The sequence below is a fragment of the Mastigoproctus giganteus genome, chromosome 7, assembly GCF_048544385.1.
Source record: "Mastigoproctus giganteus isolate SK-2022 chromosome 7, ASM4854438v1, whole genome shotgun sequence".
Classification (NCBI taxonomy): Eukaryota; Metazoa; Arthropoda; class Arachnida; order Uropygi; family Thelyphonidae; genus Mastigoproctus; species Mastigoproctus giganteus.
The window spans coordinates 224,855,881-224,870,623 of record NC_143581.1 but is presented as its reverse complement, the minus strand read 5'-3'; the positions used below and the strand labels follow the sequence as shown (position 1 = coordinate 224,870,623).

Genomic DNA, 14,743 nt, shown 5'->3' with positions numbered 1-14,743 from the left:
CTAATAATAAACATTATGGTAATGGCCCCCAAGTATCCGTATCTGTAGATGTGTTCACAGGCCGATTTGCACTTTGTGTGGGCTATAAAACCCGGAATACCATTAATAATGGTCTTTGTTAATAATCCAGCACGGCCACCAGGTCAGAGGAGTTTACAATAAAACATGAAAATAACAGTTAGTCGTATTTCGCAGTCACGGGCTTGAACCACGATCAATTCAAATAACGTGTAATACTGCACTTGTGCTTGTGACCACTCGGCTACATCAGACTTACGGTTTAACTATAGCCGTGATTGAAGAGGACTTTAGAAATTCCTCCAGTCATCTACGAGAATAGAACCAACCTCTCCAGACAAGTGACTAAACCATTATACTGTCATGAAGGGCTGCCCTAGTATTTGTTTTTTAACTGTCATATCAGGATTACCCTAGACCAACCTTATCCACCTATGTGTGTATTATGCCTGACGTAGCCGAGTGGTCAGGAGCGAGAGTGTATAGCACGCGTTCCTTGAGTGGACCGGGGTTCAAGCCCGTGACTACTAAATACGATAAATATTTGTATTGACGATTTATTGTAAACTCTACTGACTTGGTTGTCGTGCCGGAGTATAAACTGAAAATTTATTTATTTATTTTAAATTACATGTATTTTCTGGTCTGTTTGCCCGTTTTTCGGGACGAAAAACCCGAGTTTCCAGAAGGAAATATTTGGTTATCCTCACTTGAGACAAACTAACTCAGCCACCGAGTGAAAAAAAATTCATTAATAGGACTATTTTTCCTCCTAATTGACAGGATTCGAACTTGAGCTTTTTCGATTCGTGCTAAAACAACCCCTTGAAGGGTTTTAGTTGCATCAGCGACTTAAACCATATTGCAGCTTATATATTATTATGTCTGTCTGCAAACTGCATGTGTTCTGCGGTCGACTGCCTGTTTCACGCACAAAAAACCGAGTTTCCATGCTACCCTCGCTTGAAACCAACTAGCTCAGCTACTTGTGAAAAAAGCCCATAAAAATTTCTCCCTTCATTGATGGGATTCAAACTCAGGGCAATTTCACCGAGTGTGAGGAAGGCGGTGATTATAAGCAATATGCTACCGTGAGAACCGTCCTACGTCTGATCTTATACCATACCACTTTCATGTTTATGTTCAGTTGAAAAATAAAGTTTTAACGATATATCAATCACTTCAATTCGGATACTGGTATCAAAACAGCCGTCGAAGGATTTTTTAAGAAGGAATATACGATTTAGAATAGCGAAGCACGAATTAGCCAAGTCGCATGTATAAATAAGACATTTTAAAAGTATTTTAATTATTATTCTTAAATGTATTTTAATTTTTAAAAAATAGCATAATAAAATTAAGCTGAAAATATATAAATTAAATTATCGCAGCTGAAGATAGCGTTCAATTTAATGTTTACTAAACTAAATAAAAGTTAGCAAAGCAAATAATAAAAATATAATAAATATATCTACCTTATATTATATTTAATAAAAGTGGAATTTATATCAGATAAGAAACAAATCAACTGTGACTCAGGCTATTTCTAATTATTATATCCATTATTAAATAAATGCATTTTTCACAAAATTTATCTTAATTACTGCTATGTTTTTTTATTAAAAACTTTACCTATATTACTTTTAAAATTCATTTATTATTGTAAAAATATGAGGAAAATAAATACAGGACCTACACATTATAAAGTAAGCAAATATCTCGATAGTATTCCTTCCTTCAGAAATGTCGAAATATTTCATTACACACAAATTGTACATAAATTCATGCTTCATATCTTCAACCCGCATCAGGGCCAGCCACCCTTCTGAGATATTATTAAATGCCACTGCTGGGAGCTACCTAAATCACTAGAATTCTGACGAGAAAATCATTTGCCGCCTAGCCACACCCTCATTTGTTACGGCCATTTCTAGGAAGAGTGGTGATGTCTATAACAGGTGTAAATGACCGTGTGGTCAATTGATTTTTGATCGTTGGAATTTCTCAGTAAGGATTCCTGCAGAGGGATGAGACCAGAGTGCCCCAAATGAGTCATCAGCGAAGGTTTTTCCCAAAGAATGAATGAAAACAATAGTGCAGCAGATAACAGTAATCCTTTTCACAAAGATGCTGAATCCCCGGTTAAAAATAATCAATTTCTTGAGTGAGTTTATTAGCCATTAAGTGGACTAACTTTCATCTTTTCTGAGATTCGTTTTCTTTTTATTTTAGGGCAGAGTTATTCCTTCCTTGAATCTCAACGTATTGGACAAGGATTCAAAAAAAGTAAACAACATTGAAGTTCGTGTAGAAGACGATCCGCTCGGATTATTTACCATTTCTAACACTATGGTGTTTGAGAGTGCTAGAGACGGGGCTATGCTTATGAATGCAGGTGAGCGATAGAATTCATTTCTCAGCATGCGCTTAATGCATGTACAGAAATGAAGGTTAAACTTCAACTTTAAGATAAAATTGCTGAAATAAGGTTAGTGCTTATATTTTCTTTCTTTTTAATAGATGTCAAAGCGACGAAGCCCATTCTATTTAAAGGTTCTCAGTATAACTTTTCCGTTGTGTTTCAAGATGTGTCCTACCAAGGGAAAAAAGATAACAAAGTAAGGACATTCACTAATACAATAATTATCTCGCCGTATTTCGCTGAATGTTTATTTTTGTCTATGTCTTTTCGTAATTCAAGGTTTTTCTTATATCGCTTTACAGGTTGTGTTCTTTGTCCGTATCCACAATCGCTCATCGGTTCTCAGCGTGCCTACACTTCCTCCAGAATACGCTTTTCATGAAACGGTTTTGTCCCGCAAGGCAGCGCTGCATGCAAGAGTAAGTACATAATGAATTATCATTCCCTGCTTTTTTTCTCTCATTCTCTTCTTTCAATTTCTCACTTTTCTTTTTCTATTTGAGGAGATGGGGGGAACCCCCCTGGTGCCGTTTGACCCTAAACACACTTTTCTTTTTCTATTACTTTATCGTTTTCTTTTATTTAAGAAGGTAGGAGGAAGGAGTTGAATCGTGTAGGTCCATTTGATATCAATGGTTTAACTAGTTAATGATCAGGTTGCTGAAAAACTGAATACGTATTATGCCCATGAAAAATTATTCAGACAGGGGGATGCCAGAAGTTTATCAAACTCTAACGGGGAGCTATGTGATTTTGTGATAACTGTGAGGAAAGTGGAAGAGATATTGTTGAAGCGTAACATAAAAATATCACCTGGGGTGGATGAGATCTATTGAATTATATTAAGGAAGGAATCAAAGGAGGCAAGCCAATCCTTAGCTATAATTATGAAAACAACTTTGGATTCAAGAGAGGTCCTCGTGGATTGGAGATGCGCGAGTGTATCACAATTCACAAAAGTTCAGCGACCGTGGTTCAAGCCCATGACTACTAAATACAGTGTAATGTCGTTGTATTCTCTCTATCTTGTGAATTCCTCTGACTTATGTGGTCCTCTCGGAGTATAAACAGAAAATTTATTTATTTATGAGTAATCACAGACCTGTTACCCTGATTTCTGTTCCAGGAAAGTAATACAGTCACTGGTTAAAGAAGTAATAAAGGACCATCTAGACAAGAATGACGTTATACTGCAGTCAGAGCATGGATTTGTTAAGGAGTGATATTGTGTGACCAATCTGATTGAATACTATGATGCAGTAACAAAGGAACTGGATGCAAAAATAATAATTTTTATGTCATATAACTGATTTCAGGAAAGCTTTTGATAGTGTTGCACACAAGACTGCTATAAAAGTTAGAGCAGTGTGGCATTAAGAGCAAGTTACTTCTTTGGATAAAGGGATGGTTGAGTGGGAGAAGACAGAGTGGTTATCAATGGACACTGCTCTTCGTGGACTAATGCTAGCAGGGTTTCCCAGGGTTCAGTGCTGGGACCATTGTTGTTTGCTGTATTTATTAATCATATTGACGAAGGTATATCGGGCTTAATGTCTACGTTTGCAGTTAATACAAAGGTTGGGAAGATGGCTAATAACAGTAATCAAGGTAAGCTACTGCAACAAGATCTATAAAAATTAAGCCGATGGGCTGAGAAATGGCAGTTGAAGTTTAACATCGAATGCAAAGTACTGCATATAGGTAGCAGTAATCCCAGATTAACGTAACAACTGTGTGGTACTACACTCAGGGCAGAGAACATGGAAAAGACCTGGGGATAATTTGTGCAGTCCGATATGAAATTCTCTGAGAAGTGCAGACAGGCGGCCAGAACAGCTCATGGGGCTTTGTCAATGATGTATAGGAACTTTGCTAGTAGGGATATGGAGGTGATTATACCATTGCACAAGGCCGCGTCTTGAGTGCTGCATACAGGTACTCATTTTAGGAAAGATGTAGAACTTGATGTAACGGGTGCACAGAAGGGCAACGAGATTGGTGAAGAGAACGAAAGGGTGCTCTTACCAAGAAAGGATTCAGTTCTGCAAACTGCAGTGTCTGGAGATTAGGTACCTGCGTGGTGATCTGATTGATTAAGGCTCAGTATTGATGACATTCTTCCTCTTCCTCAGCGGGCGGTTGATTGTTGGAAAACAAATCTGGTGTTGTGGAAGTGGGCAACTGTAATAAATTCGAGGAAGAATTTATGGAAGGGATGAACAGGTTATGTGGGATATTTTTTTTTTTTTTTTTTTTTGGCTGATGCCTTGTAAGCTTTCTTTCTTGCATCATTTTCCTAATACTATTTACCTCTATCTCCTTCTTTCCTGTTTTATTTATTCTTTTTCTTGCTTTTATTTTCTTTATTTTTTTATTCACTCTTTCTATTTTATGTTCGCTTTTATTTTATTTCTGTTTCAGTTTCTCTCAATTTATTTTTTTAATTTTAATATTTCTTTCTTTTATTTTCTCTCAATTTATTTTTTTAATTTTAATATTTCTTTCTTTTATTTTCTCTTTTCTATTTTAATTTCTACTTTGTATCACTTTTTTTTTGTCTTTTTGTCAAAATTATTAATTGTAAAGTCCTCCGACCTAATGGTCGTGCTGCAGTATAAGTAGGTATTGTTTCCTTCACTCTCTCTCTCTCTCTCTCTCTCTCTCTCATCTGGATTAAGCGCTTTAAAAAGTCAAATAAAAGCGTCGGGTAATAATGAAATTTTTAATTCTTAAAAGTGCAAAAGAGTTTACCTCAGTACTTCTTCACAGGGTGACTTCTACACTATACTCTCAAAGTAAGACCGATTTAAAAATCCATAAAAACTTATTTAAAACAATTTCATCGTCGCGTTCTTTACATAGTAAACTTTTATTTCACGATATAATTTTATTGGCGTCTATTTTTATACTATATATTTGACATAATGTCTTCAGACATTCGAGGTTTCGTGGGGGTCTGGGGTCGGGTTGGGACTTTCGACTGTGATCCCTGCGGGTCGGATTGTTCATGTGCTAAGAGTGATGAACACATTAAATTATTTTAAAGTTTTTATGCATTTTTAACATCGGTCTTACTTGGAGAGTATAGTGTAGAACTCATCCTATGAAGAAGTACTGAGGTAAACTCTTGCATTTTTAAGTATTGACAAAACATAAGATATATTGAGGAATAATATCTCTTAGTTTCATAGAAATTTTTAATATAAATGGAAGAAATTATAATATAATGAAAGAAAGAAATACAGAGGCAAATGCTGAGATCTGAAACAATTCTTCCTTATCTAGGTTTTTCAGATCTTGTCTTCAATGGAGATCTCAGGTGTGACTTGCGTGCTCGAATCGGAGGAAAGTAAAATATTCCGTGCCACCCCTAAAACCGGAATTATATATGTGGCAGACGACAACCTGCTAAGGTCAAGCATACAAGAGGGCCACCGTCTTGTTTTGAATTGGATGAGTTCGAAAAGCAAAGGTGTAGCCATTATTGTAGTTAACTTCACTGACGAAGGTAAGTTATGCTTAAAGCATTTGCAGGTATTGCTGTGCCAGCGTAAAAACGCATACTCAGTGCACCATGCGTTTTTAAGCTGATTACGAAAATAAAACCGAAACCTTCTCGTTCCGGACTCCTTTTGAAAAATCATTCATAATTTCTTTCTCAAAAAAAAAAAAAAAAAAAAAAACAGTAAAAATAATTGATATCACTAAATCTAATGGAAAAGTATGCCAAAATTTCCTTGTTTCACAAGCGTCAGAGCGATTTTGCAGTCAGTTTCATTCTATGAGTGCTTGCCGGCCATTTTGTAATGATGTAAAAGGATTAATCGATGATCATGATCACAAGACTCTATCCACAATAACACTGTTTATTTATTTCATAAAAGATATATTTAGGCGGTGTTGTCATATATTTCGCGGTTCTCTTCATACAAGGGAAGTGGCGCCTCCGTAGCCAGTTGGGCAGGAGCAGCAGTGCGTAGCACACGCTTCTTGATTAGACCAGGGTTCGAGCCCGTGACCACCATATACGAAGGATGTGAAAAGGTCAGGGAATGACCACCGCATATTCCCGGAGCAATATGGCCTTAGTTGGTAATGCTCCTAAAGACCAACAACAACAACAACAAGGGAAGTATATGAGGATATTCAGTCGCCTGTAAGAAACAGTGATCAAACGAGTTTCTTGTTGGCAGAAGACATGAAAGTAATAGGGATATATTAGTATTAGTATTAGTAACGGCCGTATGGTGCAAGAAAGCCTATGGCTTATGCTGCACCAGCCAAAAAAAAAAAAAAAAAAATCCGAACAAAACAATGATATAAACAAAAATTAAATAAATAAATAAATAAAAATAATAAAATGAAATAAAAAATAAATAAAAAGGAAATTAATCCTATTATCCTATGCGCTTCCCTTATCCGAAAGTAGTATCCAGATGACCTTTGAATTTCCCCAAACTGTCGGCCTCTACCACCCATGAAGGCAACTTATTCCAATAATTTATAACTCGCTGGCTAAAATAAAACTTCCTGCAGTCCAATCTAAACAGTACAGTACTGTTGTACAAGACAAACATTATAACGTTAAAGAATTGCCTCTTTAATAGTGTTTATCAACCACTGCTAAACACAGAAAATTTTCTTGCTATCTGTTCACATAAAACTAGAATTACTGAAAAGTTATTGGGACAGCCCAGGTTGAGGGTTCGAGCCCGTTAGCTGCCACTAAAAGTGCACTGCCCATTGTAAATGATGGCGTTGAAATTTAAGGGCAGCCATTGTGAACGGCATTTTTCGCGATTAACGGAAATTTATTCATTTAAAATTTCCAAAATCATGAATAAGAATTGCAACGGATTTCCTTATGAAGCGAAGATCAAAAAAGGTCCAAAACAACAACAAAAAAAAAGAATTTAGAAGTTTAGATTAGTATTAACAGAGAAAATGTTTCAAGAAAGCAAGTTTGGCATTAGCCAAAGAGAAACCACTTCCCACATCACCTGTCCATCCTATCTATTAGTCTGTCTACTTCTTCCTTGAAGTTATGTAAACTACCCACTTTCATAGCACCAGATGAAAGTTTGTTCCAACAATCAACTATCTACTAGCTAAAGGTAAACTTCAGCTCATCTATCCTTCAACCATCCTTCCTCAAATTGAATTTATGTTCCCTTATGTGTGCAGCCTGAGCAAGAATGCCATCAGCACTGAGTTTGCTCAATCCATTCAAAGCCTTAAACTCCCCCAATCAGATCTCCTCGCAGGTTTCTAGTGTCCAGACGCTGCAGTTTTCAGAAATTAAGCCTTTCATGGTAACACCACTCTTTTTTTCCTCTCACTAATCTTGTTGCTCTTCTCTGCACCCGTTCCAGCAGTTCTACATCCTTCCTAGAATGAAGCTTCCAGACTTGTATGCAGTACTCAAATTGCGGCCTAACATTGATAAGATATGCCATTGTCTTTTACAATGGCATATCTTATCACCTTCTTATCCCTGCTAGAAAAATTCCTGTAAGTTATGAGAATGTATTTCTATAGATTCTCTTGCAAATTTAACAGTTTGTTTAATGGGAAAACATGAGCTTCCGAGAAACACAACCATGCAGCCCAAAACTGACAAACTCGGACACAATTTGAAGCGCCTCGCAAAAAAGTCATAACGGGACTCGAACGAGACCATTTCCACATGGAATCAAAGAATAGTGATCGTAACCACTGTGCTAACACCTGGATAGAACTTTGTATATCTGATATGGAAAAACGTTACCAGGGAAAATTGAATCTAAGTGTATGGTCCGACTACAATTGCACTCTAATTAAGGAATTTCCAGATATCAATTGTGTTTTTTTAACTTAAAAAAAGATAAATTTTATAATAAGGATAATTTTTCTTTCCATTTCCCATAAAATTGATGGCTGATGTTTTAAATTCAGCATATTTGACTTATCAGAATTATATATTTTAATTTGAAATAGAGAAAAAAAATTTTTAATTTTTTTGTGATACAGTATTAAAACTCATACTAGTTCTTGCGGCGACTCCGTAGCCAGGTGGGCAGGAGCAGCAGTGCGTAGCACACGCTTCTTGATTAGACCGGGGTTCGAGCCCGTGACCACCAAATACGGAGGATGCGGAAAGGTCAGAGAATGACCACCGCATATCCCCGGAGAAATATGGCCTTAGTAGCTAATGCTCCTAAAAACCAAATAACAAAACGAAAACAAACTAGTTCTTGCCAAACTGATCTGAAGGCAAATCTCAATTTCCCCCAGTTACCATGGCGACAACATAAACAAATTCTGAAAAATTCTCATGGGTTTACGCAGCTGTGAACTTCGGGACCTGTTAAATCAATAAACAAAATGAAGTAATTTCGCAATACATATCTTAATCTCCAGCAGCTTGGTAAATCACTATATTTGTAATAGAGTATCTAGTAAGAAATAAGTTCAAATAATAAGGTCTGTCGAAGAACAGATTACGGAAATAATTTATTTGTTTTATCTTTTATTACGATCCTCATAATTCTAAATAACACGAGTAAATAACTCGCATGTTGTTAAATGTATCCGTAACACCCGTAAATATACAAAAAATTGTATATTTTTATGTTAAATGTAAATAGGTGTTTGGGAAAAAAAACGTATAATTTTCTGTACGTTAGATCAAAATTATTTATGTAACACCCTCCTAGCTGATAGACTCCCCGAGGTGACATTAGTGATGGTGAATAAACGGGTTTTCAGTGACACCCACAGTCAGCGGGCCTCCCTAGTAGACATGCTGATTTTAAAAATTTTGACAAATACCAGAACTCATGGCAACAGTATTGTACTTTTTTTTATGGAAAAATAAATATTAATTTGTTTCACAAACCAGTCAACATTTGAATTTTTTAATAACTGGTACTGATTTTCATATAAAAGCTGTGCTGTATTTTGTCATGATTTCAGATTTTGAAAACACTGACCATGTATTTCTTGCTCTTTTTCAGACACGAGCAGCGAGAAGTGTGGTAAGTATAGAGTTGTGCTTCCTACATTTATACTATATCAACATTTCTTTTTGTAGAACTAGAACTTTAAAACAGTTTTTTAATTTGTCAAAGAAGTCAGACACACTTTTGTTTATTATAAATTATATTTTATTTTTGTTTATTATATTACTGAGATTGGATTAGAGAAAAATACAATATGAATCAAAAAAATAGTGTCACTATCTCTGATTTGTGTTTTTAACTCGCGATTGGACTGGTTTCCTGAAAGAACTGTACAGCCATTGAAATATTGCATTATTAAACTTTTAAAATCTTTATACTGGAACACTGCTCTACTGCTTCACATATTAACTGGTCAAGTCTGTAATGCATTTTGAATTGAATAATTGAACTTTGATTAATAAAACTAAAAATTTGTGCGATTCTTATAAAATTTAACGACATGAGGCAATCGTTGGTTTAAATATATTGCGAAAAATAAAATATATATACAGTGAGTTGCAGTGTATATACACATTGCTTTATTACTCCTAATTCAGCAAGAGCAGCCTGACTATGAGCGAGGTATATCTGGCGGTGCAAATACAAGTATCATGGATATGACCGCACGGACTGCAAAATATACCAAGAATGGCCTAACCAGAATGCATCCAGCCAACGAGAGAGAGAGAGAGAGAGAGAGAGAGAGAGAGAGAGAGAGAGAGAGAGAGAGATGAATTGGCCATGATTCAAGCCCTCGGGATCGATAAATAAGATGATGTCCTTGTACTCTCTCTCACACACATATATATATATATATCTTGCAAAAAATGCCGATTTCTTTTGGCCATCCCAAGAGTATAAATATATTTATTATTTTTTTATTTATTTAGATAAAATAGAGTCAGTCGAAGTACCAGGGCAGTAGGACAGTGGCGTACGAAGGGGTATATCAGAACGGATGCTGCATCGGACCTTTTCAAGAATGGGGTACAGAAGCAAACAACCCCACCAGGTTCCACGGTGCGGTTGTCTGCTTTTGTGGGGTTGCTATTGATTTATCAGCTAAAAAAATGCAGCTATGGTTAAAAGGGGCACAGGAACAATTGAAGAGTGGAAAAAGGTCGACTGGTCCGACGAACCTCGGATGCAGTCATTACGTACTGATCGCAGCAACAGAGTATGGAGGCGGCAATGGAAATTGATCACCATGTTAGGAGTGGCGTTGACACTGAAACAACTAGTGGAAGTACGATCGTGTGCGGAATTTTAGTGGCACAATTTAGAACTTCTAATATCGATCGGTTAACGTCTGAATTCTACAAACTAATTGAACATGCCTGCCAGGTGCATACTTTAATGCTCACAGTTCATCGAGCTGGTAACTATTTACAGCAAGATAATGCGCCATGTCCCAAGACGCAGATCATTTGGGACTGCTTTCAGGTGATGATGGTTTGTGCCAAGGGCCAAAGCAACTAAGGTTTTCCTAAATCACAAAAAACTTTCTTTGCACCAGAGCCCTTCGGAATGTTCTCGTGGGTAGCACAGTTGGTATAATCACTGTCCTCCCCCACACAGGTGGAAAAGCCCCGAGTTCGAATCCTGTCAATGACGGGAGCAATTTTATGGGTCTTTTTCACAACGTGACTCAGGTAGTCGGTCTCAGGCGAGGGTAGCATGGTTTTTTCTCCCGGAAAATCGGGTTTTTGTATCCAGCAAATCGATCACACAATACGGCGCAATGTGGCCTAAGTTGCTGATGCGCTTAAAACCCAACAAAACAACATAAAAAAAAAAAAAAAAACCTCGGAATGCTGTTTTTCGGTTTATCATATGTATCGGTAATGTCATGTGCATACTTTAAAAAAATTAAACAAGATATTCTATTAATGAGCATTTAGATTTCTGTAAAATTTTCTATTTCGAGCACTGTCAATAACCAACGTAAAAATACACCCTCTTCAATCTAAGGTACAACACACTAAAATAAAAGCATGACAAATCTTACTCACAAATCTTGTTATCACAACTATACTAGACCAGATATCGCCGTGATGACGTCATCGGCCTGAACAGTACTCAGTAAACTATGGTTGGAATACTGGTCTGTCTAAAGACGAGATTATGGTTCAGTAGCTAGCAGAAATCGGCAACCTCACTGGTGACGCCATTTGGTGGAAAATTGGATAATTGAAATCATTTATCAAAATCAGAAATTCTAAGATGCTTGGGTTTTTCTCCAACAAACTGCCCTCTTAAACACAATTCTGCAGTACTCAGTCATTATAATGGAATATTTTTCTTTTAGGAGTTATTTTAACTTAGAGCAAAACTCGCCGGAATTTCTGAGAGGTTCACAGTGAATTTAATTCATGTGGAGCTGTTGTTGTGATCATTAAAATTATATTAATCCTACTTTGCAATTTATATTTTTAATTTATAATATAGCAGAACTGGCTTTTCCGAAGCGTATGGTTAACCCAAAGGGTTCGAAATGGTTTTTGACGAAAGCGATGTTTCTATTTTCGTGAATTATAAAACGTTCCTTGATTTTCCTAGGTGAGTAACTGGATCACGTATTATCCTGATCTTTACAAACCATCGTTATCTTCCATTAACTGCAACACACCAGACTGGACACAAAATACCTATCTGGATTTATTATAAGAAATGTAAGCAAACATTCACAAATATAGAGTAAAATAATCATATTTATTGTATAAATTGAAATAACAAGGGTAGCTGTCAGGGCAATTACCTATAATGGCTCTGGGGCTTCATATAAAAAAGAGGAGTTGACTATTGAATAAGAATTAGTATAGACAGCAACAAATGCTTTGTGTAGAAACTTAAGTTGTTCTTCAAGAGTAAGCAATGAGGCGCCAAGGAATTGCACAATAACAGGGCTGTAATGCTGGATAAGCCTTTAACTATTGCTAAAATTTTAGCAGTTCTGTGAAGCGGAGGGCAATTATTTAGTTCATGGAGTGTTGTATTGGAAAAATTAATGATCATGATCTGTGTGGTCCAAGTAAGCGATGCAAATTATGTGCAATATTAGCATTTGGTACTCATTAGACCACAGGGACCTGGTGGTAATCGCGGTCGCAAAGACCTCTTAAGACCTTCACGTCGAAATATCAATGCGACCTGAAGTATCTCAAAGGAATCGAAGGCTTCTTAAACATGTGGAGGTTTGGCATTCATCGAAAATTTGTCATTTATTGGTGGAAGGCTGATGAAAGTCTCGTTAATGATCAGATATAGACTAAATATCAATCAGTTCTACACTTTGTCAGAAATGTATGACGCATGATAGCACTCATACCAACAATATCACAATATCAGAGGTGCTGCATATTGTCTACCTTTCCCGTGTGGTAAAATACACGGACAAGTTAATCATTGCACTATAGATAAAGAGAAATATTTCAAAAATTCCTGGCATAATTAATCACAAAAATTCTTTCCATTTGTAGATGGACTGTGTTCTTCAGCAGACACGGAAGAGAATTGTAACTCTCATTGTGGTCGTGGAGTCAGAAGTGGGAAGTGTTGGTGGAGGAGCTCTAATAAGACAGCGTTCCTCAAAACTCCAAGTCTAGACTTTGAAACCTGTACAGCAGACAGATACACGTGTCCCGATGGTATCTGCGATGAACTAGAGAGTCTTGATAAAGGAGTGTGTCCTCAGGATTGTGCAAGTAAGATATACCTTTTATCTGCTCTTTCCAACATTAGCGCTTTAGAAACCTAGTTAACTGAAACAATGGAGAGAGCGAGAGTATTTCGGATAGTCTATTTTTTTTGGATAATCGATTTAAATGCACTATCTACAAAAGGGAAGCAGAAAAATTAATGAGAGAAAATTCCGGCAACTTGCATTTATTATTTACACATCACGTAATGTATATCCTTATACAATTATAAAATAATTTCCAATGTTTCACTGCTTGAAATATGCCAGTTTTGTTATTATTTTTTTCTGATACAAGTTCTGTATTTTTCAGTACATTTTCAGTAATTTGATCCAACTAGTAGCAATCGGAAGGGCGTTAAAGTTATGCTTCACCTAATGTTTATTTCCGTGGTGTATATTCATCTTAATGCGCTCTCTCCACATTAATTTCTTTTCTGATACGGATTTAATGGTGCAACTGTCAAAATCTGGTTAACCTGGATCGTTATATATCGAAATAATCTGCAGCTAAGGTGTAGTTCATGCATTGTTTGTAGTTCTATACATAATTGTTAAAAAAATAAAAAGAATTTATTGCAGAGTTCATCGAGCTGTACTCTATATTTTTTGTAATAAGGATAGGTGGAGTAGAACCAGGGTATGTCTGTCGGAAGCAACTATTAATGATGTCACCAACAGATTGTCAGATTTTAAGGGGGGTAAAGAGAATATTATTATTCATGTGGGGACTAATGACATTAAACGTACACGATCTGACGATTTGTTGGACAAATACATGACCATGCTGAGGAAATGCCGCGAGCTAGGCCACAATGTCTAAAAAAAAAAAAAATAAGTAAAGTGCAGCCATTATCAACCCACTGCAGGATGGAAGCCTCTTCAACAATTCATGCTGAGGGAAATGGACCATAATCTGCCACGCTGGTCCAGTGCGGGTTGGCAGATCGACAGTATTCAGGGGCTTGAACCCCGGTCTACTCAAAGAGCGTGTGCTACTGCACTCCCGCTCCTGCCCACTCGGCTACGGAGGCCACAATGTCTATGTGTCCGCAATTCTGCCCAGACACGATAGGAAGGATTATATGTTAAAAGCCTTGTGAATTAACTCAAGACATGAAGGACTCTGCAAGGCTTTAGGGGGGAAATTTCTATCAGCATGGCCCACACTTGTAGGTAGAAGGAATTTGTTTTTTTGAGACGGGATACACTTAAACAAAGGTGGTGCAAAAGTTTTTGCCAGTATTATTGAGGATACCTTAAAGGTTCAGGGAAACTGCTAGTTAGGGGGGATGTGGGTAATACTGATACGCGTTTATCTGATAATATTGGTCAAAGTAACTCTTACAAATACCTCAAGAGTTCTTATCTGTTACCCCAACTGGATATATTATCTAGATGTTCTGGGGGCAGAAACGTTTCACGTGAGCGGGTAGCTAATGCTAGGGAAGCGAGTCTAAAAAACTTCAAGGGTTGTGTTAGGATTGTTAAATATACAAGAACAGTAAGTCTTAATTGTTTATATAGTAATGTTAGAAGTGGCGTCATTAAAATGAGAGAATTCGAACTGCTGGTTAAAACAAGTAACGCGGACATAATAGGACTTACGGAGACGTGGTGCCACCC

At 36.8% G+C, this 14,743-nt stretch overlaps 1 protein-coding gene across 1 annotated transcript in view; it reads left to right on the top strand.

Moving 5' to 3' along the window:
* The window catches only part of LOC150083729 (proto-oncogene tyrosine-protein kinase receptor Ret-like), a 143,179-nt gene that overhangs the window by 96,041 nt on the left and 32,395 nt on the right, over positions 1 to 14,743 (top strand). Inside the window, exons 5-10 of the mRNA XM_090378589.1 lie at positions 2,251 to 2,413; positions 2,539 to 2,636; positions 2,743 to 2,859; positions 5,726 to 5,948; positions 9,436 to 9,456; positions 12,900 to 13,124. Coding sequence (XP_090234715.1) covers positions 2,251 to 2,413; positions 2,539 to 2,636; positions 2,743 to 2,859; positions 5,726 to 5,948; positions 9,436 to 9,456; positions 12,900 to 13,124 — 847 coding nt within the window. The remainder of the gene's footprint in view (positions 1 to 2,250; positions 2,414 to 2,538; positions 2,637 to 2,742; positions 2,860 to 5,725; positions 5,949 to 9,435; positions 9,457 to 12,899; positions 13,125 to 14,743) is intronic.